At 28.3% G+C, this 27342-nt stretch overlaps 1 protein-coding gene across 1 annotated transcript; it reads right to left on the bottom strand.

The window, feature by feature from the left end:
* LOC123292212 lies at positions 1 to 21430 on the bottom strand. Its single transcript, XM_044872782.1, has 4 exons — positions 21356 to 21430; positions 3398 to 3667; positions 2498 to 2859; positions 1 to 241 (listed from the first exon to the last, which is right to left on the bottom strand). Exons 1-4 carry the CDS (start codon positions 21428 to 21430, stop codon positions 1 to 3), a joined length of 948 nt encoding a protein of 315 aa, XP_044728717.1.
* Between the last annotated feature and the right edge of the window lie 5912 nt (positions 21431 to 27342).

Below are 27342 nucleotides of genomic sequence, written 5' to 3'. Positions count from 1 at the left end.
TTAAAATTGTTTATCGGTCGGAATGAAAAAATAGTTAAATTTCGCATTATCATTGGTCGCTTGATATTGTTGATCGATTGGTCGTTGATATTGATCACGTATGGAATAATTTGGATTTTGTTGTTGAATTTTTTGACTTTGTATCGCTGCTAATAGTTGTGGTGAAGGTGATTGTTGAGTAGTTGGTGCACGCCGGAAAGATGGAAGTAATGATTTGTATTGACTATTTTCAACACGAGTTCTGAAAAAAAAGGAAATTTTTATTGTTTTAATTAAAGTTATCACGCAGAAAATACGCATTTAATATAACTATTTTATTTACTACATAATTTTTTTTTTACATACTTGAATGTATTAATTAAGTAAACTAACCAATAATTTTTATTGCGGAGGTATTTATTTTGCACAACAGTGAATAATATATTCAGATACTGACTTGCAATATGGTTCTATACTAAAAGCCAATCAATTTGAGTAGAAAAATTTATGAAAATCGCAACAATTAATCGCCGGCAACAACTTTATAATAGCCGGATTTTTGGGAAAAAAATTTTTGAAAAGCAAGTACTGTAAATAAAAAATCGCTTAGTAAATGAAAAGTTTTGATTTGAAATCGCTATTCGTCTAAGTAACATCGATTTTTCAACTTTATAGCACTTTTAGTACAATACTTTCTATTTCCGAGAAGGGGATGCATGCTGCGCCTTTTGTTTATAACAAGAGGTAAATTTAACATAGCGAAAACCTAGGATCCCAAAATTTAAAAAAGAATTAATACTGATCTAAATTGTGGTCAGGTGAGAGCTATTTGTTGCGCCCATTTTAATTTTTACTATCCAAAAGCTCACTGGCTCTTAGGTTATTAATTTTCCTTTCGAATAAAACTAAAAATTACTCCTTAAGGAATTTATTTATGTGTTGTAGTGGAATAATAATATTTGAATTCTAGAATTATTTGTGGAAGTAAAATTTCTCGCTCACATTTGAGTTTTTTGGATCAAATCTGGGGGCAGCTGAGGTGCCTGTGGCAAGGAAACTAACGTGCTTGAGTACAATCTTAAAAATCTTAGCATTATTTACTAGCTTTAAATGAATTAATCATTCAATTTATTTAAATGAAATGAAGTATTAATTCAAGTAAATACTTTTCTCTTTTCGAGTAATTTTTGTAAAATTTTCTTTCACAATTACATGGCTACTACTGTTGACTTGGCCATAGCATATTCGTAGAATGTATAGTTTTGAGGAAGATGTAGTGTGTGATTTTATTTAACGAGTTGCTTTCTTGATAATTAAATTCCAGCTATTATTTTACATTGTGTTTATGGGTTATTAGATACCATTGATTATTTATATTTCCACTAGAAATGGCTATCAAACAGCGTCAAATTGCGAATCAGATCCAATTAATGATGCCGCAAGAAATGAAATAAACAAGATGAGACGATAATGAGTTAAACTGAACACAATACACAGTAAGTAATAATTCTAGACACCTTCTTTATCTTCGTGGGATTTCTTCTAAACAAGATTTTACATCCAATTCATATACACTTTCGAAGATGGTAATAAATAAAGAAATAATATGCCTCACTCTTTCAGTTCTCGGTAAAAGCATAGAAAGAGAACATACGAATTGTAGAAAAAATAGAAAACTTCCTTTTTTGATTCAAAAGTAAAAGTTTGCAAATAAGCTGAGAGTAATCGAGATCCAATCATTTTAAGCGGACCAATAGCTGTTGGAAATTAGGGAAAATTAAAAAAAATTTAATTGGTCCACTTCAATTTGTGAATATTGCGTGTAGTTCTTTACTTGTTTGTCCAATCTGTTCTTCAAGTATTTAATTTAATTAAAATTTACTTGTTGATAGGCAGGTATGATTAATTACTATTCTATTTAAATTTTGTTATGAACAATTTTTTAATTGATTGATTTAAATAATGCTATGATTACTTTTATTAATAAAATGTATAGTACACAAATTTTTAAAGAAAGTTATGCAAAATAAGTAATGTTAAATGCTTTATACTTATTTGTAAATTCACATTTGTAAGCACACATATCAAAAAGATATGTGCTTTCCATTTCTCGTAAATATCTGATACCTCAGCTTTAAAAATATATTTGGTATGTGTTAACTTCATGCGTTCATGCAGCTAATAAGGGAAACTTCGAAACAAAAACTACAGAGCAGTGAATTTTGAAAGGGTCTTATAAGCTTTTCTATTTTTTGCTTTGAATTTGCATTTGAACATTCAGATTAATAGTTATTTTTACTTTAATACAAACAATTATTTATTTTTAATTGTATTTTTTCAAGCCTCCCATTCTCTGCCATCGTTGTTAATACAGGACAAGAGAAAACTTGGCAGGAATAAATTAGCACAAAAGAAACGATGCAGCTATCAATATCGTTTCCTGCGACATCATTGAGTCTCGAAAAATGTATAACGAATTTAAATGGTATACTTTTATTTTTAAAACATAAAATATTACCTGTAGCCTCGACCATCAGCAATATAATGAGTAACTCGAACATTGCCATTAGGTTCTAAATATCCATAACTACCAGTAACTGTACCATTTGCATGACGTTCTTCACTACGAAATTGTACATTACCCGTTTGTGGATCTTCAATATCATAGCCCCATGCATATGTACCAGGACCATATGGTTCACGTATATTATAATTTTCCCACTCGGCTAAACTTAAGGGTGCATTTGGGCGTTGCAAAATTATTGGTTCTTTTGTAGTAGTAGATGTTACCGGTCTTTGAGTACTAACTGGTACTTTAACTGGTGGTGGATCCAAAATTTTTGTTGGATTTTCATTTGCATGGAAGTTATTTAAGAATGGCTGAAAAATATAAGACGGAAACGTTAATATAGAAAAAAATATTATTGTCCTAGCTTTGCACGTAATTAAATAGCCATATGGAATGGTCACGATTTAATCCGGCTTTTAATTTGACATAACAGAATAATAGTATGTGTGTAAATCGTGTGCTTGTGCGTAAAAATGGCAAACCTAATTACATAAAAAACGTAAGTTTGTATAGTGTAAGATTTGGTATATAAGAAATATATGTATTGCCTAGCTTAATCACGGACATATACTGTTAAATAATACCAACTTTATCTAACTTTCTTTAATCACTTTCCCCGATTTATGTTTTTGAAGAAAATCGAGCATAAGTCGAGAGAATATTACACGAAGAATTGGAAAAATACAGTGGTGTGCACAGAGTTTTTAGAGAGGATAAGCAGAAATTTTTAAAAGCTAATATATAATCAAAATTACTGCATGTTGATTTTGGTTCATCGTCATGGTCATGAAGTAAATAATGATATCTAGGTATTTGTAACCACTTGAAAAAAGGGTATAAAAAACTTACATTATGATAGTAAGATCCTGCTGAAGATCTGTCGTTTGCATAATAATTTTCTGCTTCTGGTGTATTCAATGAATTGAATAAATTACCATTACTTTCAGGTAATCCATTTGTATATATATTTGAATGTAATGGTGGTAATATTCTGGTTGATATAGTAGGAGGTGCTAATGGTGGTAATAATAATTTTGATGGTTCTTGATAATTTGGATAATTATTTTGTGGTAAACTGCAAACAAATTGTATTCCAGATAATAGAATAATGATTCGTACCTAAAACAATTAAAATGTGTTTGAATTATGAAATTATAAACAGGAAGAAATTTGAAAACAATCAGTTCGAAACAAAGCACTTTAGACACTTCTAGTCATATTGTAAAAAAAGCCTTATGAATAATTTTGGAAATCTTCCAATTTTTATACCATGCATATATGTAATATGCAAGGTATACTAAGTTTAGTCCCAAGTTTGTAACGCTTAAAAATATTGATGCTATGAACAAAATTTTGCTATAGGTGTTCATAGAATCACCTAATTAGTCCATTTCCGGTTGTCCGCCCGTCCGTCCGTCCGTCTGTGGACACGATAACTCAAAAACGAACAAAGATATCGAGCTGAAATTTTTACAGCGTACTCAGGACGTAAAAAGTGAGGTCGAGTTGGTAAATGAGCATCGTAGGTCAATTGGGTCTGGGGTCCATAGGACCCATCTTGTAAACCGTTAGAGATAGAACAAAAGTTTAAATGTAAAAAATGTTTCTTATCAAAAATTAAACAACTTTTGTTTGAAACATTTTTTTCGTAAACATCACTGTTTACCCGTGAGGGTGCCAATTAGGCGGAAATTTTATAATATGTACTATACTTGATTATCAGTTATGTATGTGTCACATGTTTGTATGTGTAATGTGATAAAGAAATCAACACTGACTATGCATGGCATTTCAACAATTAACTCAGTCAATTGTTTTCACTTGTTCAAATAAAATAATAGGTAGGTGTTTCAAATTTACAAATAAATTAACTAATTAAATAAATATTACTCGGCTCTATTGCTGCTTCGAGATCTTAATAACACGCAAATATCTCCCGTTTTGCAAGGCTCAGTATCGTAACTCAATTAGGGAGAGATTTTAATTTCTATAATGAAAATATTTCCGATGAGGCTTTTAAGACGTGGCTGCAAAGCCAAATATAGATAGCTAAGTAGTGGTCCTCTTTGTGTCAAATTTCACCCACCTACGTTCATGAAATTCATGATTTTCGGACAAATGATTTTTGTTAGGGCGTACATCTTCCCTCTGATTGTAGATCGATGCGTGAAGTTTGACGCAAAGTGGTTGATAGGTTCTTTGCTACCTATATCTCCCACTGGTTAGAGCTAAAAGTTCAACCATATCTTTAATTTTGATAATAGTTTATATTACAAAATTCAATTCCAGGGCCGTAAAACCAAAGTGCCTTGTAAATTTATACCTCGGAAAGTTTGTTATAAATCTTTTTTCTAATTTAATAAATACATTTTTTTATGAACGAAAAAACTAAAGGAGATAATTTTCAAGTGGCTGTAAGGATTTACATCAAACACCAGACTTTGATACAATCTCATTGAATCGATTTCACAATTTTATCGATTACCTACACAATCTCATTGAATCGAATGATACAATATCAAACAATCTCCTCGATTTATGTAAGGTATGGCATAATAGCCAGATAACCAAATATTGTAAACAGATGAATTCAATGTTTAAACCTATATAACGTCCTTCTATTTTTATGCTCAGTTCAGGTTTAAAGGTTTGGCCTGTCGAAATATCATTCTTTATTACGATACTAAATTTCGTTAATCTCATTCATATCACTTATATAAAGCATTTCATGCAAAGTTCGATAGATTTTGGTCGCATATCTACTTCTTCACTAACATTGAAAATTGAATAAAACGATCGCTAAGTAACTCTGTATTTCATACGCGTGGGCTGTTATCTCTACTGATCAACCATATAGATAGTATCGCTTAGAAACGCAATATAAACAAGTGAAAACAAACAATTGACTGAGTTAATTGTTGAAATACCATGTATAGACAGTGTTGATGAAGCAATCGTTTGTTTTTTGACGTCACGTTAATAAAAAAAGATATCCACTTTTAAATAGCTACACACACACTGATATTCCCATATTAATGCATACTATAAAATTTGCACCTAATAAGCGCCCTCGTGGGTAAACAGTGATGTTTAAAAAAAATGTCTCAAACAAAAGTTGTTTATTTTTTTATAAAGAACATTTTTTACATTTAAACTTTTGTTCTATCTCTAACGGTTTACAAGATGGGTCCTACGGACGCAAGACCCAATTGACCCATATTGCTCATTTACAAACTCGACCTCAGTTTTTAGGTCCTGAGTACGCTATAAAAATTTCATCTTGATATCTCTTTTCGTTTTAGAGTGTCCACAGACGGACGGACAACCGGAAATGGACTAATTAGGTGATTCTATGAACACCTATATCAAAATTTTTTTCGTAGCATGAATATTTTTAAGCGTTTCAAACTTTGGACTAAACTTAATATACTATGTATATTTCATATATACATGGTATAAAAACCTTAATATATAAAATAAAATATTTAACTACATTAACAATAATAAAACATAAAATAAAAAATAAATCAAATTATAATTTAAAAGCGTAATAAATTTAAAAAAAAAAAAAAGAAAAAAAAAGGCAATGACAATATGAAGTATATGAGACCATGCACCTACATTGTAATATTATAAACATAAAACACCTGCTTTTAATGAATTATTTAACATAAAAAAATTACAAAATATTAATATAAAATTGTAAAACATAAATAATTATTTTTACTACAATGAAAAACACACCAATTAATAATATTTTATAAGAAGTCATCATCTATCGTCATCATCTTAATAACGTACATAACGGAAGGCATCCTCACATTATTTGTCAACAAATTTTGTAGGCGCTACATGAATTAAAAATTGATATTCAACACTCACACAATCTCTGTATACAGGTATAATAAAAACAATCATAGAGTTGTAAAGAGAATTTTATTAAAAATTAGATAATACTGAAATATGGTTATTGTTATAGATAGATTATACATTTTTATAAAATAAAATTATTAGGATTGTAAGACATACTTGTATACAGAAAATTTACATAATGAATATGTAATAAAATATTTTTTTTTCGCATACAGTTATTTCCAGTTTAAAATATTTAAAACTTATATTCTGTATAAAAAATATAGTACATAAATCTGGTAAATTTTTACTTTTCTCACTTTTCCTACAAATTTCGGGTTTTTTATCCCTTAAGTTCACCCTGTGATAGGATTCACCCTGTGATCCACGGGTTGGCCATGCCTTTATTGCGGTCGAATTAGCAAGTGTCTGCTGGATGGCGTACACCTATTTTTTGGGCCGCTTTTATCAAAAGTGATTTAAGTAAACACTTACCCTAAATCTTGCATCTTATAAGGATTTACCATTCGATCAGGGCCGGATTAACAAGTAGGCAGAATAGGCAGTTGCCTGGGGCCCCCGAAAAATGAAAAAGACTTCTAAAATTTTCTTACAAACATAAAATTCTAGAGAGTGAAAGAAAAATATAATCAGAACTGAAAATAAAATTTACTCTAATAAATAAACTCAATTGACCGCATTCAAAAGACGACGACCGACGAACTAGACAAGGTTCCTAAAAAGGACATTTCCGACTCATTTGACAAATTGTATGAGCGTGCAAAGAAGTGTCTCGAAGTGAAAGGAGAGTATATTGAATAATAAAAAAGAATTATTTCAAAATGTACACTGATTGTTTTTATTTTGAAAAATTTCGGTTATTTTTGGAACAGAGGGTGTAGAAGCCTTCAAGCGGATGATCACAAATTGTTTTGCCGAACGATCCTTCTCACAATTAAAAAGAATCAAAGCTGCTGCAAGAACTACAACGCGACTCGAGATGTTAGGTATACTTTGCATTGAGTCAGATTTATTGAACAAAATCGATACTGATGATATAATTGATGAATTTGCCGAAAACAAATGTAGAAAACGACATGTTTAAAATGTAGATAGTAATTTTATTGATATTATTACATTGTGACAATAAAATTTTTATGAAAGATATAAGTTTGTATTTTTTAATCGAAAAAAGAAGACGTGAAAAAAGGGCCCCCAAATTGATGGTTGCCTAGGGCCCCGTTGAGGGTTAATCCGGCCCTGCATTCGATATTCATAAAATTTAGTACTTATTTGTTTTGGTTCTTACTTTACAAAGTTGGAGGCTAATTATTTGAAAATTTGGGTTCTGAGAGACAGACAGACAGCCGGGAATGAACTATTTAGATGATTTTATGAACACCTGTACCAAAATTTTGTTCGTAGCATCAATATTTTTTAGCATTACAAACTTGAGACTAAACTTAGTATACCTTGATATATTTCATACATGGTATAAAAATTATTAAGATAAATTGAGATTGTCATATTTCTAGCAACTATAGCGCGAAAGGGGTGCATTTATAGAGTATATGTGATAAAGACAACGAAAGAACAAAAATTGTTTCACTATAAAAACAACCAAATCCTTTTTAACGCTATATTTGAAATGTTTTTGGGAAACTTCGACCTTAACAGGGGACATTTCCTTGTAATTAGATAAGCTCGAGAGAAATTTTTAACGTCAAGTCCTTCAAAATAAAACAAAAATGAAAAGCGAAGAATCTTAGAGATCATATTGAGAAATTGAATGGTCTAAATTGCAATGTTTAGAGTACTACTATTTTTGGACTAATCTTAGGGGGCGTCCATAAATTACGTGAGGTGTTTTTTTAAATTTTCTGTCCCTCCCTCTCCCCTTGGTGAGATGTCGTGAGGTTTTAGTCAACCCCCTCCCCCGTCCCCCAATCTCACGTGAGATTTTTCAGAATGTGGGTTTATTACGTAAACGCGTTAGATTGTTTATTGTAAAAAGAAAACAACAATTTGGTTTGTGCTTTTATAAAATAAATATGGTGGTTCGACATTCAGTAAATATATAACGTCGAAGTATGAATGAAATAATTTTTTTCCGAACGAATTAGTGAATAATCGTAATCATATTACGTTAACGCTTAAGATTAAATTTTAAACATGTACATACAATTTGGATTAAATTCAACAAAATAGTATAATATTTTTTTGTTTCAATCAGAAAAAAAAATTGCGTGATATTTATCGAGACCCCCCCTCTCCCCAACGTGAGATTAGATGATATTTGACTCGACCCCCTCCCCCCCTTAATCATCTCACGTAATTTATGGACGCCCCCTTAGCCTTGCAACAATACTCTATAATATCTACTACAACACAATTCGATATTTTATTCTTATATGGAGGTAAACTACAAGAAATTTGTTCTGAACTTCCTAAACAAAATCATGTTCAACAAATTTATTGTATTGTAAATGCTTTCCAAAAGAGAATTTTATAATTAATAAAATTATTTAATTTTTATGATGTATCAAATTTGTCTTTTTTAGTGTTTCAATTCAATATTATTGGGTTTTTTTTAAGGATGAGTCGTTTATGTAGGTGATATTTATATTGAAAGAGTTTTGTTTATGATGTAAGTATTGTTTTAAGGTCATAGAACTTAAAAAATCAATGGGTGCATAAAAAATTGATTTATTTTATTATCGTACTGCATAAATTTTATAGGTAATATTTTTGGTACAAAAAAGTTGAAATAAAATGTTATTCAAATAATTCTTAAAACTATGGGGTGCATAGTATTACGAAGATAATTGGAACAATTGCACAGGGTTGAACTAAAAAATAGTTAGAGGTCAGAGCATAGAGCGGTGTTTCTTGGTCGACTGTAAGTGTGGAATAAGTATTAGTTTTTCTAAAGTCAATTAGGTATATGTTTTCTTTTAGAGCATACTTTTACTAGATTTCGAGTATACTTACGATGATATCATACTGTATCATGCTTTCATTCTTACAGGTGGGAAGCATTCTGCAAATTTTCTAATTCTGTCTTATTTGATATTTGAGAAGTACCACAAAGTAAAAACTTAGATAGCCAATTATTAATCCAGCTTGACTTAAGACTTACTTGTCGCCTATCTCTCTACTACTTTAATCGAAAGTTTATTTTATAATTTTTTTTTTCTATTAAAAAAAAAACTTTTAACTCTTAATACCCAACGGATTATATATACAAGTAAATCCTATATTTCGAAAGAGAATACGTAAATTTTATTTTTAATAACTTTATTATTTAGCTAAGAAGGAGTATTGATAAGGACTCATTTCCGCCACAGAATAACGCAAAAAAAAAGTACAATTTTATTAATTTTTCGTACTTTGTATAATTGTTCGTATTTGCTTGTACAAAGTAAATTGTGATATATTTTGAACGATATAATAAGGAATCCTTCGTGTGCAAGTCAAACTCGCACGTGAATTTTAACTATGGATTTTTTCAGCTAAATCCATTTTTTTTTTTTTGTTAAATTTCTGCTTTTATACTAATTAATATAAAAAATAAGTGTGAAATTTTGGATAAAACAATAATTAATCCATAACGATACCATTGAATTGTAGGTGAAGGTTAAAGTCATAAATACCTATGTATTATTGTATGGTTTTATAAGGAATCCCAAAAAAGTTATTAGAATATACTATTAATTAAAAAATAAATAAATTATTAAAATGAATTGTATAATAAAATAAACAGATTAATTGTTTTATGTAGGCATATTTGATCAATTATAATTTAATAGCTTTTGTAATTAACATTTTTTTAAGTTATAAAAAGAAATCGTTTTTAATTTTCTATTTTACGCACAATGTTGTTTAAAATTTTTAGTGTTATACAAGAAACAAAGTAAATGAGTGAAAACTATCTATAGTTAAAATGACTGCACTCTTTGCAAAGTAAATGAGTGAAAACTATCTATAGTTAAAATGACTGCACTCTTTGAAACAAAAGAGTTTTTAGCGTAAAGTAGTCGAATTCACGTTAAGTAATAGAGTCCAGACTCGTTAAAAACAATAAAACACTTCAAATAGGTATCAGTCGCCTACTTAGACAAGTCTCATTAATTCCCCTTGTCGCTTTCTCTTTTCCGTTTATGCCCTCATCATCCATTAATGTAAAAAAATAAAACTTTAATTTTAAATACAAAGATTATAGTGTTATAAACTTCTATTCATATGCCGCCACTTACTCTCCTTTTGTTCACAATTTTGTTTAACATCTCAAACTATCATTGCTTCTCTACTATATTATGCATGTATTATACATTCAGACCTTCCTCTTGAATCACTCTATCTATTTGAAAAAACCACATCAAAATCCGTCGCGTAGTTTTAAAGATCTAAGTATACATAAAGACATAGGGATAGAAAGCGGGAAGCGGCATTGTTTGATACTATGTATTGATCATTCAATTCCGTTGACTACACCCTTCCAATCGTTTCTTCTTAGCTCATGTCAACGATAACTTCTCAATGAGGTGTTCATCATCATAGAATATATTATGTAAAAAATTGACATGAACATATGAACTTGCAAGGCTTTCTTTTGAAGGCTTATTTCTAAAGCCATGGACACTTACTTGTGGACACTTGGTATAGGTACACTCGTAATAAATTTAAAAAATTTACAAAATAAAATGACAAAATACCACCTATAGGGTTTTTACTAAATAATGAAGCTATTTTTAAATACAGGTACATATGTTCTTTAAAATATTTACTAGTGATTCATATGACAGCAAGATTAGTATAATATTATGTTATCAAGTGGTCATAGTGTCCGATAAATTCCCTGTTGCGTTAATTCAGACCGATGGCTTAAATATGAAGCTTATATATAATGCTCATTTGAGAATGCTATACTTTCAAAAAAATTCATAGAATGTTTGGTAGATTCGCCAAAAGAAAGCTACTCACGAAGTATGCATTAATCATTCAACAAAAAGGGTGCTGTCCCACAGACTATCATTAAAAAGTAACATTTTATTTAAAAAATATAAGTGAAAAGAAACAATTGAGTGAGTTAATTGTTGAAATAACATGTATAGACAGTATTGATTACGGAATCGTTTGTTTCACACGTCATGTAAGTAAAGAAAAGTAGCCACTCTTAGATATCCAGACATACATACATGTCACACATACATGCCTGATATTCCCATAGGATACATAGGAACATTTTTACACCTAAAATTTCGTTCTATCTCGAATGAAACAAGAAATGTTTGCGGACCAAATACCCAATTGACCTATGTTGCTCATTTACGCACTCGATGTCACTTTTTACGTCCTGAACACACTGTAAAATTTTCAGGTTGATACATTTTTTCGTTTTTAAGTTATCGTGTTGTCAGACAGACAGACGGACGGATAGACATTCAAACGGACAACCGGAAATGGATTTTATGAACACCTATACCAAAATTTGGCTCGTAGCATCAATATTTTTAAGCGGTACATATTTGGGGCTTAACTTAATATTCTTTGATATATTTAATATATGCATTATATAAAAATTATATTCAAATTTGACCATTATATTCGAATGTAAATGGACGAAATTAAATTCGTTGAGATAATAGCCTATCACAGTTTCAAAACAATGCAATCATCAATTATTATATACATAAAGTTTTGAAACAAAACAAATTTATGAATATAAGTACATAGTTTAAGATCGCCCACAATGATTTGATACATATCTATACTTATCTATCAAAAAGGTGTTAATTAAATTTATTGAGATGCGTTTCATATAAATAGATGTACAACTGATCATATATCTTTTTATGACTGTTCACATTTATATTCAATTTCAACACTTTTATTTTAAAAAAATAATATGAAATAATAATAATCAATTCTCCACATTGTGATGTTTTATTTAATGAAATTATTTAAGATATTATGAAATTTTCAATTGTATCTAAATGAAGTAGTTTACTTTAGTACACTATTCACTTCTATATAGAGACTAAAACAAAATATAGGAGGTGTGTGAATTATTGTAACACGCGCTCGCACACATGATTGAACGGAACGTGATATTTCATGAAACAAAAATTTTCATATACAAATTTAAACACAGTCAAACGCAAGAATAAACTAGAAATTTTCATTAGAATTTATCAGACTATTAAAAAAAATATGGGTAAAAAACTATTTAAAAAAAAAAGGCCCGGCTAATAACCGAGCTTGATAAGGCATCTTAACTTGCTTTGACTACTAACACAGAGTTTGAATAAGTATCAATGTAATAAATATATTCAATCCTCTTGAACTTCTATGGAGTAAAACAAGGATTTTAAGCTTAGTCCCATTTTAATAAATTTTAAAATATTTTCTAAAATCTAATAAAATTGTGTTCCACAACGTCTCTATTTGAATTTGCATATAGAGGATATATGAAGCTTACATCCTATTTTTATAAATTAATATTTTGATCAATTGATAAATTATCGTATTGTTTCGTTGATTGATTCGATTTGCTTTCCAATAAAAAAATACATGGAATGAAATCATCTTATTATATCATATTTGGAAATTTCAAAAATATAAATTTAAAAAAATACAATAAAAATGCATCAAGAACAAGAACTTGCCTAAGATTTATTTTTAACATTTGTTTCTTGAAATACAAACTAATTTATTAGTCTGAAAATGCAACAAATTAAGACATTAATATATAATGTGTCTCACTTTAAGAGTAACTACCTTATATTTTGGAGTAGAGAGAAAGAATTAAATATTTTTTCGAAGTGTGTATTTTGTTTGACTAATTTTTAAGCAATTTAGTAAATAATTTAAGGCCAGTTTTCAGTGCTAAATATTTTTCTTCGTTTCATGCTCAAACTAAGAACAAATTTAAAAACAGCCAGTATATAATTTTTTATGAAACCTCATATTGTAGTTTTTGAGTCGTGAACAAATAGAAAATGTCGTCTGTTTTCGAAATAAAACAACTCCTAATATACTTTAAGGCCGTGAAATAATAGGTCTAGAACGCCTAAAAACCCCTTAAACCATCTCATAATATTTAAATCGTTTTCCCTGCTCCAAATACGAGGGCTGTTACACTCAAAACCAGAGACATTGAACCACTTGACCAAGTGTTATTATGATCATAAGTGAAATTGTTAGCAAATTAATTACAAAACTTTGGAGTCATTTTGGGAGATTTCTCGGGTCCCAAAAAACCTTTATTAAATTAAAAGCCAACAACTTTACGTTAATTGATGAGGAACGTCGATAACTTGAACCTCGTTAAGTCGTAATCCTCACAAAGTTGAAAAAAATAACATTCCCTTGCATTAAGTTCCCAAATAAGCAGCTGACTTTGTAACTCGAACATAAAGATATTTTCCGGCATGGTATTGATAGTGTATATTTATATCAGATATTTTATTATCTAGTACTATAATTATATATTAATAATTATTAAAATGTATCAATCGAGGTTTTTAGGTATAACTCGAATTTATATTCTGGGAAAAACCATGTACAATGCACACACAATTTATATATTTCTCATTTTAATGATAATTAAAATTAGTTATTAGTTATTAACTATAATCACAAGTATTTAGTAAATAATAAAAAATCAATGACTAACTTACAGTGATCGATATCTCGTTTGCACAGTCCATTTTAAAAACAAGAAAATTATGATCAGAAAAATCGGTAACTAAATCCACCAAACAAATCTTCTTAAACTCACTACTTTTTCCACATTAAAAAATTAAGAAAATTTCACACAAAAAAACTACAAATAATGCAAAGTTAATGCAAACTCAATAGAATTGATCAATAATCTGTTATAAAAAATAATTGAATGAAATTTGTTTATCTAATTTTCTTAAAAGATTTGAGGGGATTCCTCCTCATCTGTGATCTGATTATATGAGGATGTTCATGGTCATTTCATCTATTTTATATATACCATCATCTGTTGTAATAAAATTTTGTATATAGATATACTGTGTATGCAAAGCTGACAAATCATAGTACATAAATTTTATATAAAGGGTGGCCCATCGAATACTCTGCGTTATATATTACATTCAATTTTAAAATAAAATACATTACTTTCGTCGACGAAAAGTTCAACTATAAAATTATTATGAAACTTAAGTTTAAAGAAGGTTTCTTATTGTGCCATTATCTTGATCTTTAGCATTGCGTTTTTTTCTAAACATTTTAATAACTGATAAAAGATAGGAAATCTTATAAACTTTAACTAACTTTGACATTAAGTAGTAATTCATTTGAATACTTTTAATATTTTTGACTTCAATAAAGAGACCTCAGAGAAATTTAATATATTATCAACACAAAAATTATCGATGATGTAGGAAACAATTTTGAAAACCCGTATGAATTTTGTGGAAATCAACTGAAAAATATAATTTTACTCGATTCTCATAAATATGTTCGGGAAAAAATAGTTTTAAATATTTATTACCTACATCGTTTATTTGTAAGAAATAAATATTGGCAGGTATAATTTAGCCATGGAATAATTATGTATGAAAAAGCTTAGAATAATTAATCTTTTGAGGTAGTTATTATTCTATTATTTAAATATTAAGAGTGGAATGATATCGAATAAAACGATTTGTTAGAGACTTTTTGTACAATATCAGACCTTTCACACTAATCAAAAAGCCTTTTGTACCTTGTAATTATTATTTTTTGTATAAAATGTTTTATATAATTGCACCAAAACGAATTGTTTCATAGTTTTAGGTAGATAGTCTAACAACACCTACTTTTTAAGTTATAGGATCGAAATATTTTTAATAGTCTCGTCAATTTAAAATCGATTACTCTTTGTTTTTTTGTTCTTATTTAAATAAGAACACAATTGACTCTTCGACACAATAGGATTAATAAGTTGACCACTCAACAAACCATCATGCGAAACTTTAAAAATTTATTTTCCTGGTAAAACTAAGACTAAAGAAAATATCATCAATTTTAACCAGACGGGAGAATTAAACATTTCTCGGATTATCATAAACCATAACTTAAAAAAGTAGCTCTGTCAATGTGGCTTTTCCTCAGTGTAGTTAGACTACCTAAACATCACTGTCTTGTTGTAAATAAATTGAATCAATTATTTCACTTCCTAGCGCCTGCACATGTGAACCAATTATTAAGCTTTTACTCAATTAATTAATTTTTACATGACTTAGTCCAGTTATGTAAGATCAAACGAAAAAATTTGATTTCGTATCGTTTTATTATATAAAACATAGATTTCGTTTGGGATATTCGATAGGACATCCTTTATATACAAAGCTGACAAATCATAGTGTATAAATATTATAGTTTAACAAGTCTAAAAACTCCTACTCCAGAAAATTCTTATATACTTTATTTAACTATAGTAAAATGTTATTATGTATTATAATTGTCCACGCAAATTTGTTATATTAAATACACACAAAACATGTTCAATTTAATCTAGCTATTCAGATTTTTTTAATTATATTCATTTGGTACATAAAATGTCGTCTATAAAAAGGGCGCTAATAACATACCTACTTATTATTATCATTACCTAGAATTATACAATGTCCAGTGCTGGACTTCTTGTATCTTTACATTATTTTACTTACATTCTCCGAATTAGCCCATTTCCGTTTGTATGTTTGTCTGTCTATAACTGAAAACGAAAAGATATATCGTGCTTAAATGTTTATAGCGTGCTCAAGACGTAAAACGTAAGCTTGAGTTTGTAAAAGATCAACATAGATTTATTGGGTCTTGGGTCCGTAGACCCATTTTGTAAAACGTAAGAAATAGAAAAAAAATTTAAATGTAAAACTGTTTATAAAAACAACCCTTGTTTGGAACATTTTTTCGTAAATATCTTTGTTTTCCTATGAGTGAATAAGGACAAAATTTTGGTGTCCATTTTCTCAAAAACTATAAAAAAAAAAGAGAGTTGAAAATCTCTAGGTAGCTTCAACTAGTGCGCTTATAAAAGATTTTTAAACCAGAGGATATAGTTATGTAATAATAATAATAATAATTTAATTTTCCCAATTTTCTTCTACTAGAACATGACGATCGAAAGGCTATTATAATACAGGGTATTTCTAAAATTAACTCAGTTAATTGTTTATTTTCACTTGTTTATATTCACTTTTTGTTGAAGAAAATGAATATTCCAAACAAATAAACTATAATGAAAGTTCGAAAAGAAAAAAATCGAAATTTTATAATGATTATTTTGTCACTAAATACTACCTACTAAGTTTTATCTCAATTAAATCTGGACCAAATTTGCTATTCCTAAAAGAACAATTAAATATAAACATTTCACATAAATAGGTGGTTAGAATGGCTTTCTGATTTTATTCTGAAATTTGTGAAAATCTTACTCAAGTCTTTTGCATCCTAGGATTTACACTTTTGACATCGTCAAAACATTTTTTTATACATTTTTCCAAAATTTAAATTATACATAAAACTTAAATTTTATGCCATTTGCGATCGCACAAAACTTCAAGAAAAATATCAGAATCGTAAGTAATTGATTTTTCAACGGGTTCCAGCCTTAATTGCATATAAAAGCTTGTATTTAAATATTAATTTTTAAAATGTTCATAATAATATAACATTGCCCATAATTGGCAGTTTGAATAAAAATTATTTTATGGTTTACCAATTATTCTTAATAAAATATTAATACACAGGATGAATACATAACAAGAATCGATGTTACTGTAACTAGTTTTCGATTTTAGGAAACGAACATTTCCAACAATTTATTAGATTCGGCTATATAATACTAAAAAAGACATACTTCTGATCTAGTAGCCAACCCAATACGTGAGTACATTCCGCTTTGGTTGGATCAGGATATTTGTTTTGACATAACATAAAAATTGCATTGCACTTACTTTATATTATCTCTGTTATCTTTAACTCCTGATAACTTTCACAATTCAATTTATTTAAATGATAAAACATAAAATTTTGGCAAAAAATACAAATTTACAATTATAATAAAACTTTTACATCTTCTCAAAATTTTTGCATTTTCTCATGGCAAGCTGAATTGATTGAAAAAGTTTAAGTTTACCAGGTAACCTAGATGAAAATTGTCGGTTTTGGTGTCGTTTTTTTTTTGCACTTTTTTGGATTTACCTCCCAATCTTCAAACAAATCAAAACGATAACGTTCGATATGGAACATGGTTACAACAAAGGTAAGTAGCAGAAAAAAAAATTTATAAGTTTAAGAATGGTAATTTTTTTTTTTTAAAAGAAAACAAAATAAGATATAAGATATTAGAACTTAATTCTTGAAGACAGATGCATTTTATTGTCGGAAGTTTTAATTATAATTCTTCGTGCAATCAAATCATATTGCATTAATCAGCAGAATAGATTTTAATCTGAATTTATTTAATTTTTATTAAATATTCATTGATACCATTGTAATATAACTTTAAATAGCATAATAATTAAATGCGGGTAAAATAGAAATTTGTATAGAAAATTAGTGTCATTACCATGTTAAACGAGTCACATAAGTGTGAACAAATTATACATTTTATAATAAATATTATAAAATATTTAATCAAAAACAATTTCTATAAACAATGAACTTACATGAAGGCCTAATTGTGGTTGTTTTTATCTAGAAAAAAAGGTATTTGACTTCAATTTTTATTATTATCTAATTAAATCGTATTAAGTCATTGTATTATTTAATACTTTTGATAAGTAAGTAAAACTTAATAAGATACTTTAAAATTTAAAATAAAATACTTTTTTTACTTAATTATATGGTCGTAGTGTTGTTATAGTGCTCGATAAAAAAGTGTTTAATTTTTAATATAACCACAATGCTGTACGTAAATTCTTTGATGTGGAATTATCAAGGATGTATAATAATTATAGTGCGTTTTATTCTCATCAACTCTATATACAGATCATTTCGAAATATGTATCGAATTAAATAATGCAAACGATTTTATCAATTTTAAAGTAGATTGCATTAGAAATAAATTAAATCCGCTTTTCACCATATTTTAAAGAATAATATATTTTTATTTAAGGAACACATACCTCAAAGGAAAGAAATTTCGTCAGAAATTGAAAAAATAACTCATTTTTCTAAAATCGAATGATTATTGCATTTTTAGTCTTTCAAGAATTTTAATTTTGAAGCATCTTGAGAAAAAATTATAAGGGTATTTTTTTGCTATTAAAACTGATCAAAAAATACAAATGTATTTTTTATTTTGAAAAATCGCATTAAAGTCTTTCATTGGGTCAACAGGTAGGTATTCTGTTTCCCAACTTTTTGAATATTGAGAGGCTTAAATTATTTCCAAAAATATAATTACACCTACAATTACACATAAGTAATATATTATGTGAATAAAAATTGACAATATCAATCCGAAAAAGGGTTTCAAAAAGACTAAGTTTGTGAAAATTTGTACAAGAATGCCTACTGTCCTAAATTATAAACAAATCTAGAGATTTGTTAAATTCAAAATTTCAAAATCCCATACCTGTTTAAATCTAATATATTCTTTCTGCTTTTTTCGGCATATTTTATATACCTTCTGATCATTTTACAATTACAGCACTCACGACACTTCTTTATCCCTTGAATATAAGGAACCCTTGATCATATATAGAGCCTAAAAAAATATATATAATTACCTCGATCAAAAACTCGAATGTCTCTTTGTGTATATGGACGTGTATTATATTTTTGGAGTACAGGTTAAATGTCGATGGTCAGTATTTTTATATGATTTTTTTAGATTGTTTAATTTTTTTTTAATTATATATTAATTGTAAAGCTTACTCAAGTATAAACTTGCATGGTCGTAATTTATGCTTCTTGAATTTAATTTAAAATTTGTTAACACCCAAACCATGTTTCACCATGTCTTATAAATAAACATTTATTATAATTTCTAATAAAATCTTTGATTTAAAAACAAATTTGCCAGAGCTTTTCTAGCTAGTATCTGTACTTGTTCAGTGTAGATACTCAATCTCTGCACTGAGATTATTTTTATTTAATCTGTATTTATCCCATAAAATAAATGTGTACAGGTTCGTTTCGACTGTCTTTCTCGCTTTGCCTCCTAATTTTTCCCTATCCTACCGAGGCTCAGGAGAATTTCCTCTCCCTATTAAGCGTGTGTTTTCATTACTATTCTTGATTGAAGTTTAAAGTTTCAATTATTTTATTTCTGATTCGAAAATCTCAAATAAAATGAACAAATACTGGCTATTTGAGTTTTCCTTACACAACAGTGAGTCGTGACAATCTATACTCCATTTCAAAACAATCTTTCAGCGATAACGTCAGCACAGATGCAATAACCCAAAATTAACTTTACAATAAGATAAATATGGTAATTTTACACGGTACAAATTGTTCATAAATTTTAAGTTGATAAAAAAAAACATTGAATACCTTTTTCTGCATATTATAATAAAAATACTATTTATATTAACCCAATGTATCTGTCTGATATGTCGCCCAATGAATTCTAGTAATGTAATTGTTAATACAACGAATTCATGAAATGTATAAATAAATAATTTATATAAAATAATTTGCATTTATTTTAGAATTGCATACAACAAAAATATTACTGTTGATATTTTATGAAAATGTACAACGTTACTTAAATATGAAGATGTTATGTAAAGTATTTGTTTAATTCCTATCCATAAACTGAGAAATAGCTTATACATAATAATAATATGCTTGATTATATAAACAACTTTTTTATAAAAATATTTTTACAATAAAAAGAATCATGTTTACTTTTCATTATTTTAAATAATAACTCCTGAACTGCTGCTATGGAACACTAAAGTTGGTAACCGCACCCTACGAGGGGTAAAGTTAAAAAGGTAAGTAGGTAAAAAAGACTATCTGTCTAACGACGTACAATGACAGAAAACTTACTAATATAGGTTTTTCATTAAGTAGTATAATCCATTAAAAGGTTTAATTACAATTAAAAAAAAAAACACACATTTGATAAAAAAAAAGTAGCTATGATTGTAGCACAACTTTCTAAGAGACGGTATAAGGTCTTTCTTTACCCATGTGATTTAAATAAATCAATTTTTTCCATGGACGGTTTTTTTCAATCAAGTCTATACCAATATTTTCGTAATTAAATTACCTTTCTTCTGATACCAATTTCGATTGGTTAACAGGTCAGTGTAGACCTGTTCATGCCATATGAACAGGTAAATCAATATAGGTACTTTTACCGATCTGTTAAGTAATCGAAATTGGTATCAGAAGAAAGATAATTTCGTTGTGGCACATTATGGTTGAATGCATAAAAATGAAAAGTTAAAAAATTTAAAAATTTGAAAGGCCCCGAGAAAAAGTTCACAGTTTTGTAATGTATACGCTATGTCCTTTTATTTGTTGACACCCCACTTGAGTATATCCCGACTATTTGATTGTTCATCCTCACTTCCATCCCCATAATCACTTTCAAATCCTCTTGCGTTAGGATACAGTTTACAGTTTTGTAATGAACCTTTATTTGATACTTTTTTTTATATAATTTGATACCCTTTTTTTTGATACCCCATTTGGGTATATTTGAAAATATGCGATTGCTCATCTCCACTTCCATCCTCCGTATCCCACTTGCGCCGGGGGTTAAAATAAATAAAAATCATCCTCTAGTAGTATATTATGTAAAAATTTCACCTCAATCGAACCAGAACTTTTTGAGTTTTTAAAGCAAACACAAACGAACACAAGGATTATATATGTATGTACTATTATAGGTATATAAATATATTTGTCAGGTTTAGAATAAAATTTTAATTTCATATTAATTTATATAATTCATAAACATGAAAATATTACTTTACCAAGATGTACAATATTGGTTGTGGATATTTCTACATTAGGAAATGGAACACCCATCATGGTTTTGTACATTGTGCATAAAATGATAAAGCATTAGACATTAAATTTGTGATATAAAGTTGCTCGCTGCACTTCTTATTTAATATTTATACATTTACACGTATGAAGTTAAAAAAAATTACAATTTAAGTTACATTTCAAATGTTTTAATTCCACTTTATGTCTACCTACTCGTTTTATAAATTATTCATAACAACTTCAATTAGGTAGTTTAAGTATGAAATACTTTAATAAAGCTCTTCATAAGTTCAAGTTACAAACAATATCGTCCATGGCTTATAATAACAAATAACATATACATGTTACAGTAATAGTCTATTGTTAGTAGTGTCCGACCGAAGCTTCGGCTTCGGCTTCGGCCACCTTCGGCCAAAAAAACCACCTTCGGTCAAACATTCGGCTTTCAGGCCGAAGCCGAAGCTTTGGCCGAAGGTTCTTAGCAAACGCCGGAATTGAACGAATTGTACTAAATGTTATTATTTTGAAATAAATTTCAAGGTAATTTTTATAATCATCTTTAGATTGACTTCTAGATCAACTTCTCAAGATCATAACCTCTAAATCAACTTCTAGAGATCAACTTTAATATTAAAGTTTTAAAATCATGTTTTTAAACCTTCGGCTTCGGCCGAAGGTTGTGGCGATCGCCGATTAATCGGCTTCGGCTTCGGCTTCGACCAAAAATCGACCTTCGGTCGGACACTAATTGTTAGTAAGAGTTGATTCTTCGTGATTTAGTAAAAATTGACTAAAGGAAATTAATTTAGTTTAAGTGTAATAAATATGTCAGATTCCTTGTCGTCGTAAATTATGATTTTTTTACGGTAAGTATATATGGATACTATCGTGTGTTTAGCATGATTCTCATGTTAAATAATTTGGAGTAGATAATTAGCGTAAACAGAATATTAAGTTTTTTGAGGAAAAATATATAGCTTTTCCGTGTAATTGGGGTCAAGTTAACACAGGTATGCGATTTTTTGGTTTATTAACCCTATTACTTTCGTTCACTGATGTTCAGAAAATCTGAGAAAAGCTCAAAAATCTTAGATTATATTCTTTTAACGCTAAACATTTAATCTAAATTTTATTAACGTGAGACTCAAGTTAAACACACAACAGTGTCCGTATAACATTACCCGTTTTTTTTTATTATTTAGTAATTCTTATTAGTTTTTGTATGCAGGAATTTTTATTAGTTTTTTTGAACTTTTCCATATACACTTATATAAGGTTTTGTCTATCTTGTTTGTTTTTTATTAGCTGATAGACCTAGTGAAAAGTCAGATAGACCAAGTATGTTTTACTATCTCAAGAGAGAGAGAGTATACTTTACCTAGCTGTAGTTAACTCTGACTAGTAAATGTTGATCAAATTTCAACACTTTTCGGTTTTAATGAACTTTTACTGAAAAGGCCAGTAACAGTCGATTATACCTATGGAGAGTCAACTCTTACTAGAAAATGAACTTTTCCTGTAACATATATATAACAAATACATTTCTGATTTCTTAGAAATATATAACTTCAACCGATTTGGTTGGAATAAATAATAGAGCACGTTTTACAGTCTTCTTTTTCTGGCTAAAAAATACGTGTATGTGCAAAATATGAATATCTTGCGAACTTCTCAAAAAAAATTCGTCACTCGTTTCAAAGATTCCTTCATTGATATAAAATTTACAAAGAAAGATTTTAGTTTAAGTGGGTACCTACTATATAATCGGCTTTTCTTAAGATAAAATTATGACTTGCATACATAATTATATTTTATCAACTGTTCCAGCTACTTTTATAGATTCCTTTTAATGTTTTTTTACATTGTTTTTGTTGTAAGCATCGTCTTCGGTATTTTAAGTCCATTTTATAATCTTTCTGACTGACTATATAAGGACCATTATGAAAAATGTACATTTTTTAAATTTTATTTAGCTAGATTCGCTCTGGTATTTTGAAGCAGAGAGAACGGTTTAATTTTGTCGATTTGATAGGCATACCATATAGTCATGAATTGAGCTCTCCAGTTCAATCTTTATCATTTCATGTGCTGTGATTCAAATCACATCGCAAAAACTATGAAAGTATATTAAGTATTTTTTATTTCGAAAATTGATGCCATAAGCGGTTTTTTTTTCGCCATTAGCCAGCATAATGAGCTTGAAAATGAGAATGGAGGTGAACAACGTTTATAACTGTACCCAATCATTGTAGGCGTTGAATCTCCTATACCCTTTTTAACATTGTCAGTAAAGGAAGCCTTCTTCTATATTTTATACTCTTTGTATGTGACAATGATTCAAAGTGGTGTGATTTTCACTAACATAATGGCCAGTGCATTATTAGCATAAGTCCCTAAAAAATTTTCTTTCGATTAACATATTTACATGAAATTTTTTAAGATATTTTGCGGTTTGAAATAAGGACTAATCTTTCTACTTTTTACCACTAAATAAAACCTATTCCAATTAATCAAACCAGAAGGAGAATTGATTGCACTGATAATTTTTTAATAATTAATGGCTATAGTTTTTAATGAAATAAACGTAACATGTTAATTACAATAATTATTAGACATTGAATGATTATAATTATTAAAGAATATGAATATTACATTTGAAAAGAAGGCGGATAAATGAACTTGGGCTCCCTTCTGTGAATGAATGCACTGTAAAAAAAGTATAAACAAATTCAACATCACACATTCATTGAGTGTAGGAGTTCAATAAATTATTACTGATGATTTGTTTTTTATTTGTTATCAACTTAGGTGTAATATAGATAAATTATTATCAAAATGAAAAATTGTACATTCAATAGGATGGGTCTAATTAGATGGGTCTAATTTATAGTTGTCTATCATTAGACAACTATATTTAGTAATTGTTGTGGATATCTTCACAATGACTGAAATAATTTGAAAGCAATTAGAAAATTAAGAAATTCTTTACGAAAACTTGAAACTAGAATCAGATTAATATAGTTTATTGACATTTTAATTGGTTTATGAATAAGACAGAAAAGTTAAATATCTTACGCATTTTTACTAATGCGAATTATAGCTTCTTTTTATCAATGAATTTTTGTTAAGAGGCTTGAAGCAGTCAGAGAATATTGTTTCAAAATGCCTTTTTGGAGATTTTTCAAACATTAAGCTGTTAATATCTCAGAAACGGTGAACTTAACGAAAAATGAAAAATTTACTTTTAATAAAATGGATTTGACAGCTGTAAAAATAAAACTGATTTTAAAAAATTTGACCAAATTTTTGCTTGACAAACTCCTGATCCTTATATAGAGAACCTGTTTGACCGGGAATATGTAAAAGAGTCGAATCATAGGTTATTCTACTTCGAATGCACAAAAACGGAAATCACACGCAAAGGAATGCAGCTATAATCATAAATATCCTAAAAATCATAAAACTTGAATAGTATAGCTAAAAAATATCTATACCAGGCATGGGCGAGTTATTTTAAGTCGAAGTCAACATTGTTATAACTTTATTGTATGCCAAAAACTTTTTTGTGTGTCTCTTTATTCAAGTCCGCATTAATCATAGAAGATGTATACGTATACGAATACCTCGTTTCTCTAATAGTAATGAGATAGGTAGAAAACAAATGTTGTCTTACTAGCATTTTTGTTTGTCATTGGTTAGATTATCACTGTCTATAACTCTTATGTTAGTAACAGAAGTCTGTGGGACTTCCCTAAGCCACGTTTGCCAATGCCTTATCTATACTTAAAAAAATCAACTTTTTTTTACAATACCTAATTTCTAATCATTGAAAATAAAATTTATTTTCAATTTCAACAAATTTTCAAGGAAAATTAGATATAAAAAGTACTACTACTAAGATAAATGTTTACTTCACATAAAACTTTTTTGCTATTCATGAAGAATAATTTGAAAATTTAATTTATTGTAAAAAAAATTAAAATTTTTAAATTAAACCTTTTGTTGTAGGTATACTTCAAATGTGACTTGAATATATATTTTTTTATATTTTAACAAAGATTTTAAAACGATAAGCATTAGATCGTAACTGAAATTGGATTTTACTTTCTATGGTCATTGTCTGCTGATGTCATCACTTAGAACTAACTAAATACAACTGTATTAAATAATAATATATGGTGAGAAATACTCACATGACCTCTATGCAATTTCAAATATGTAATTAGATTTATCTGTTATTATACAAAATTTCTATACTAATTTTAAAGTTTTAGAAATACGCCACATTCTACTAAATTAAAAATTTTTTATAAATTAGTTTAGAGTACCTTCGAAACTAATGAAACTAAGATTAAGAATATTTCTGCGTTTGCCTTACAGACTATTTAATTATAATTAATTATCTAGTAAAATTTTAATTGTTCCTAAAAGTATTCTGACGTTGAAGAAAAAACAGCAAAATTTCACTCAGCTGTATTTTTACGAAAAAGGAACTTGTTTTGGAACCTCTGCCGCGCCGTTTTGTATGGAAGATTGAAATGGTTAGCGTACCAAAATTTTAAAAATTTACAACAAAATTACAATATAAATAATCTTCGTATAATTTTAGACCAAGATGTTGGCTTTACCAAGCAAAATTGACACTTTTGGATTTAAAATTGTATTGAAATTTGCTTCACATCATTGGGAAACTGAAACTACTTTCATTTGAGCCCTTGTATATATTGTTTGGTATAATACTTTATCACTTTCCCAATTTTCGCTTTTAAAACGCGTCAAAAGACAGCTTTCTTTTTATCGATTCAATCAAAATCAAACTTGGGCAAACTTTTAAATGAAATGGAACTTTTGGGAGCTGCGTCTGTACAGAAAAAATGGTACAGAAATCTGCAATTTTGCATAGCTTTTGGGAATAACAGAAGATACAGTATTTTATATCCAGGTGTGTCAATTTTGTTTGTTATGCAAAATCATATATTTTGGAACAAGATTTTTGCTTACCAAACCAAATGGAAGTTAGAGATAACATTTCTCCCTATTCAACTCTCCGTGCAAAGCAGCATGGAGTGAACAAAAAATTTTACCTAATGGATTCCAAAACTAGAAAGTACAAGTTTTCAAATGGTTTTAATAATTTGAATGACTAGATAATAATTAAATAAATTACAAATTTGATAGGTATACCATTAAAACATAATTTAAGTATGATATTTTTTAATTAAGATAACACTCGTAGGCCGATGAAAAGATTTAACATCAAAATCATTTAATTAATTCAAAAAATTAAAATTTTTATCAAAAAATAAATTTAAACTAATTTCTTAACATTAATTATTCAAATATTTGTATATATTTTTAAATATAGTAATATTAAAAGCAAATATGTTTTGTACAACCGACGAATATAAATAATTTACGAAGGTGTTAATGTATTTTCAAAATGATAGTCCTCAATTTGTTTTTTATTATTCTTAGTAAAAATTTATAAAAGCTTTAAAATTTCGCACATATAATGGAATATAAATATTTTGGATCTTGAAACATTTATTATATTAAATAGGAGTGCGCCTTCAGGACATATACAAGTTTTTACTCAGAGTGGCTAATTAATGACAAAAGACCACTAGGTTGCTTAGCAGGCTAAAGAAAACCTTTTGTTTCCATAATATCAAAGTGTTGATTATAAAACCAAATTCCTTTTTAAAATGGCCAAAGTTAGTCGAAAGGTTTGACACCCCTGCGTTAAAGTATAAAAACTGAAACTTTGTATGTGTATTCCCAGTACTTTAGAAAATAAAGCTAGCCAAATCCGAAGAAGTAATTGAAATATTCAAATGTATTTATAAGCTCATTAGAGCTTTTTTTAATTTAAGTTAATTATTAATTAATTTAGTCATATATTTATAATTTAATTTCTTTAAATTCAAATTTTTCAAAAAATTGTGCCTAACGTCAATTTTTTTATT

Source organism: Chrysoperla carnea, chromosome 1, assembly GCF_905475395.1.
Source record: "Chrysoperla carnea chromosome 1, inChrCarn1.1, whole genome shotgun sequence".
Classification (NCBI taxonomy): Eukaryota; Metazoa; Arthropoda; class Insecta; order Neuroptera; family Chrysopidae; genus Chrysoperla; species Chrysoperla carnea.
The sequence above is the reverse complement of the archived record's forward strand: the minus strand, read 5'-3'. Positions and strand labels throughout refer to the sequence as shown.

Bases quoted from the DNA above. Each gene is read 5' to 3' on its own strand.
- LOC123292212 (XM_044872782.1), bottom strand. From the start codon at position 21,430: ATGTACAAAACCATGATGGGTGTTCCATTTCCTAATGTAGAAATATCC. The intron at 2,860-3,397 runs GTAAGTTTTTTA...TATATTTTTCAG, and splicing joins CAGGATCTTACTATCATAAT to CCATTCTTAAATAACTTCCA. The intron at 242-2,497 runs GTAATATTTTAT...CTTTTTTTTCAG, and splicing joins GCTGATGGTCGAGGCTACAG to AACTCGTGTTGAAAATAGTC.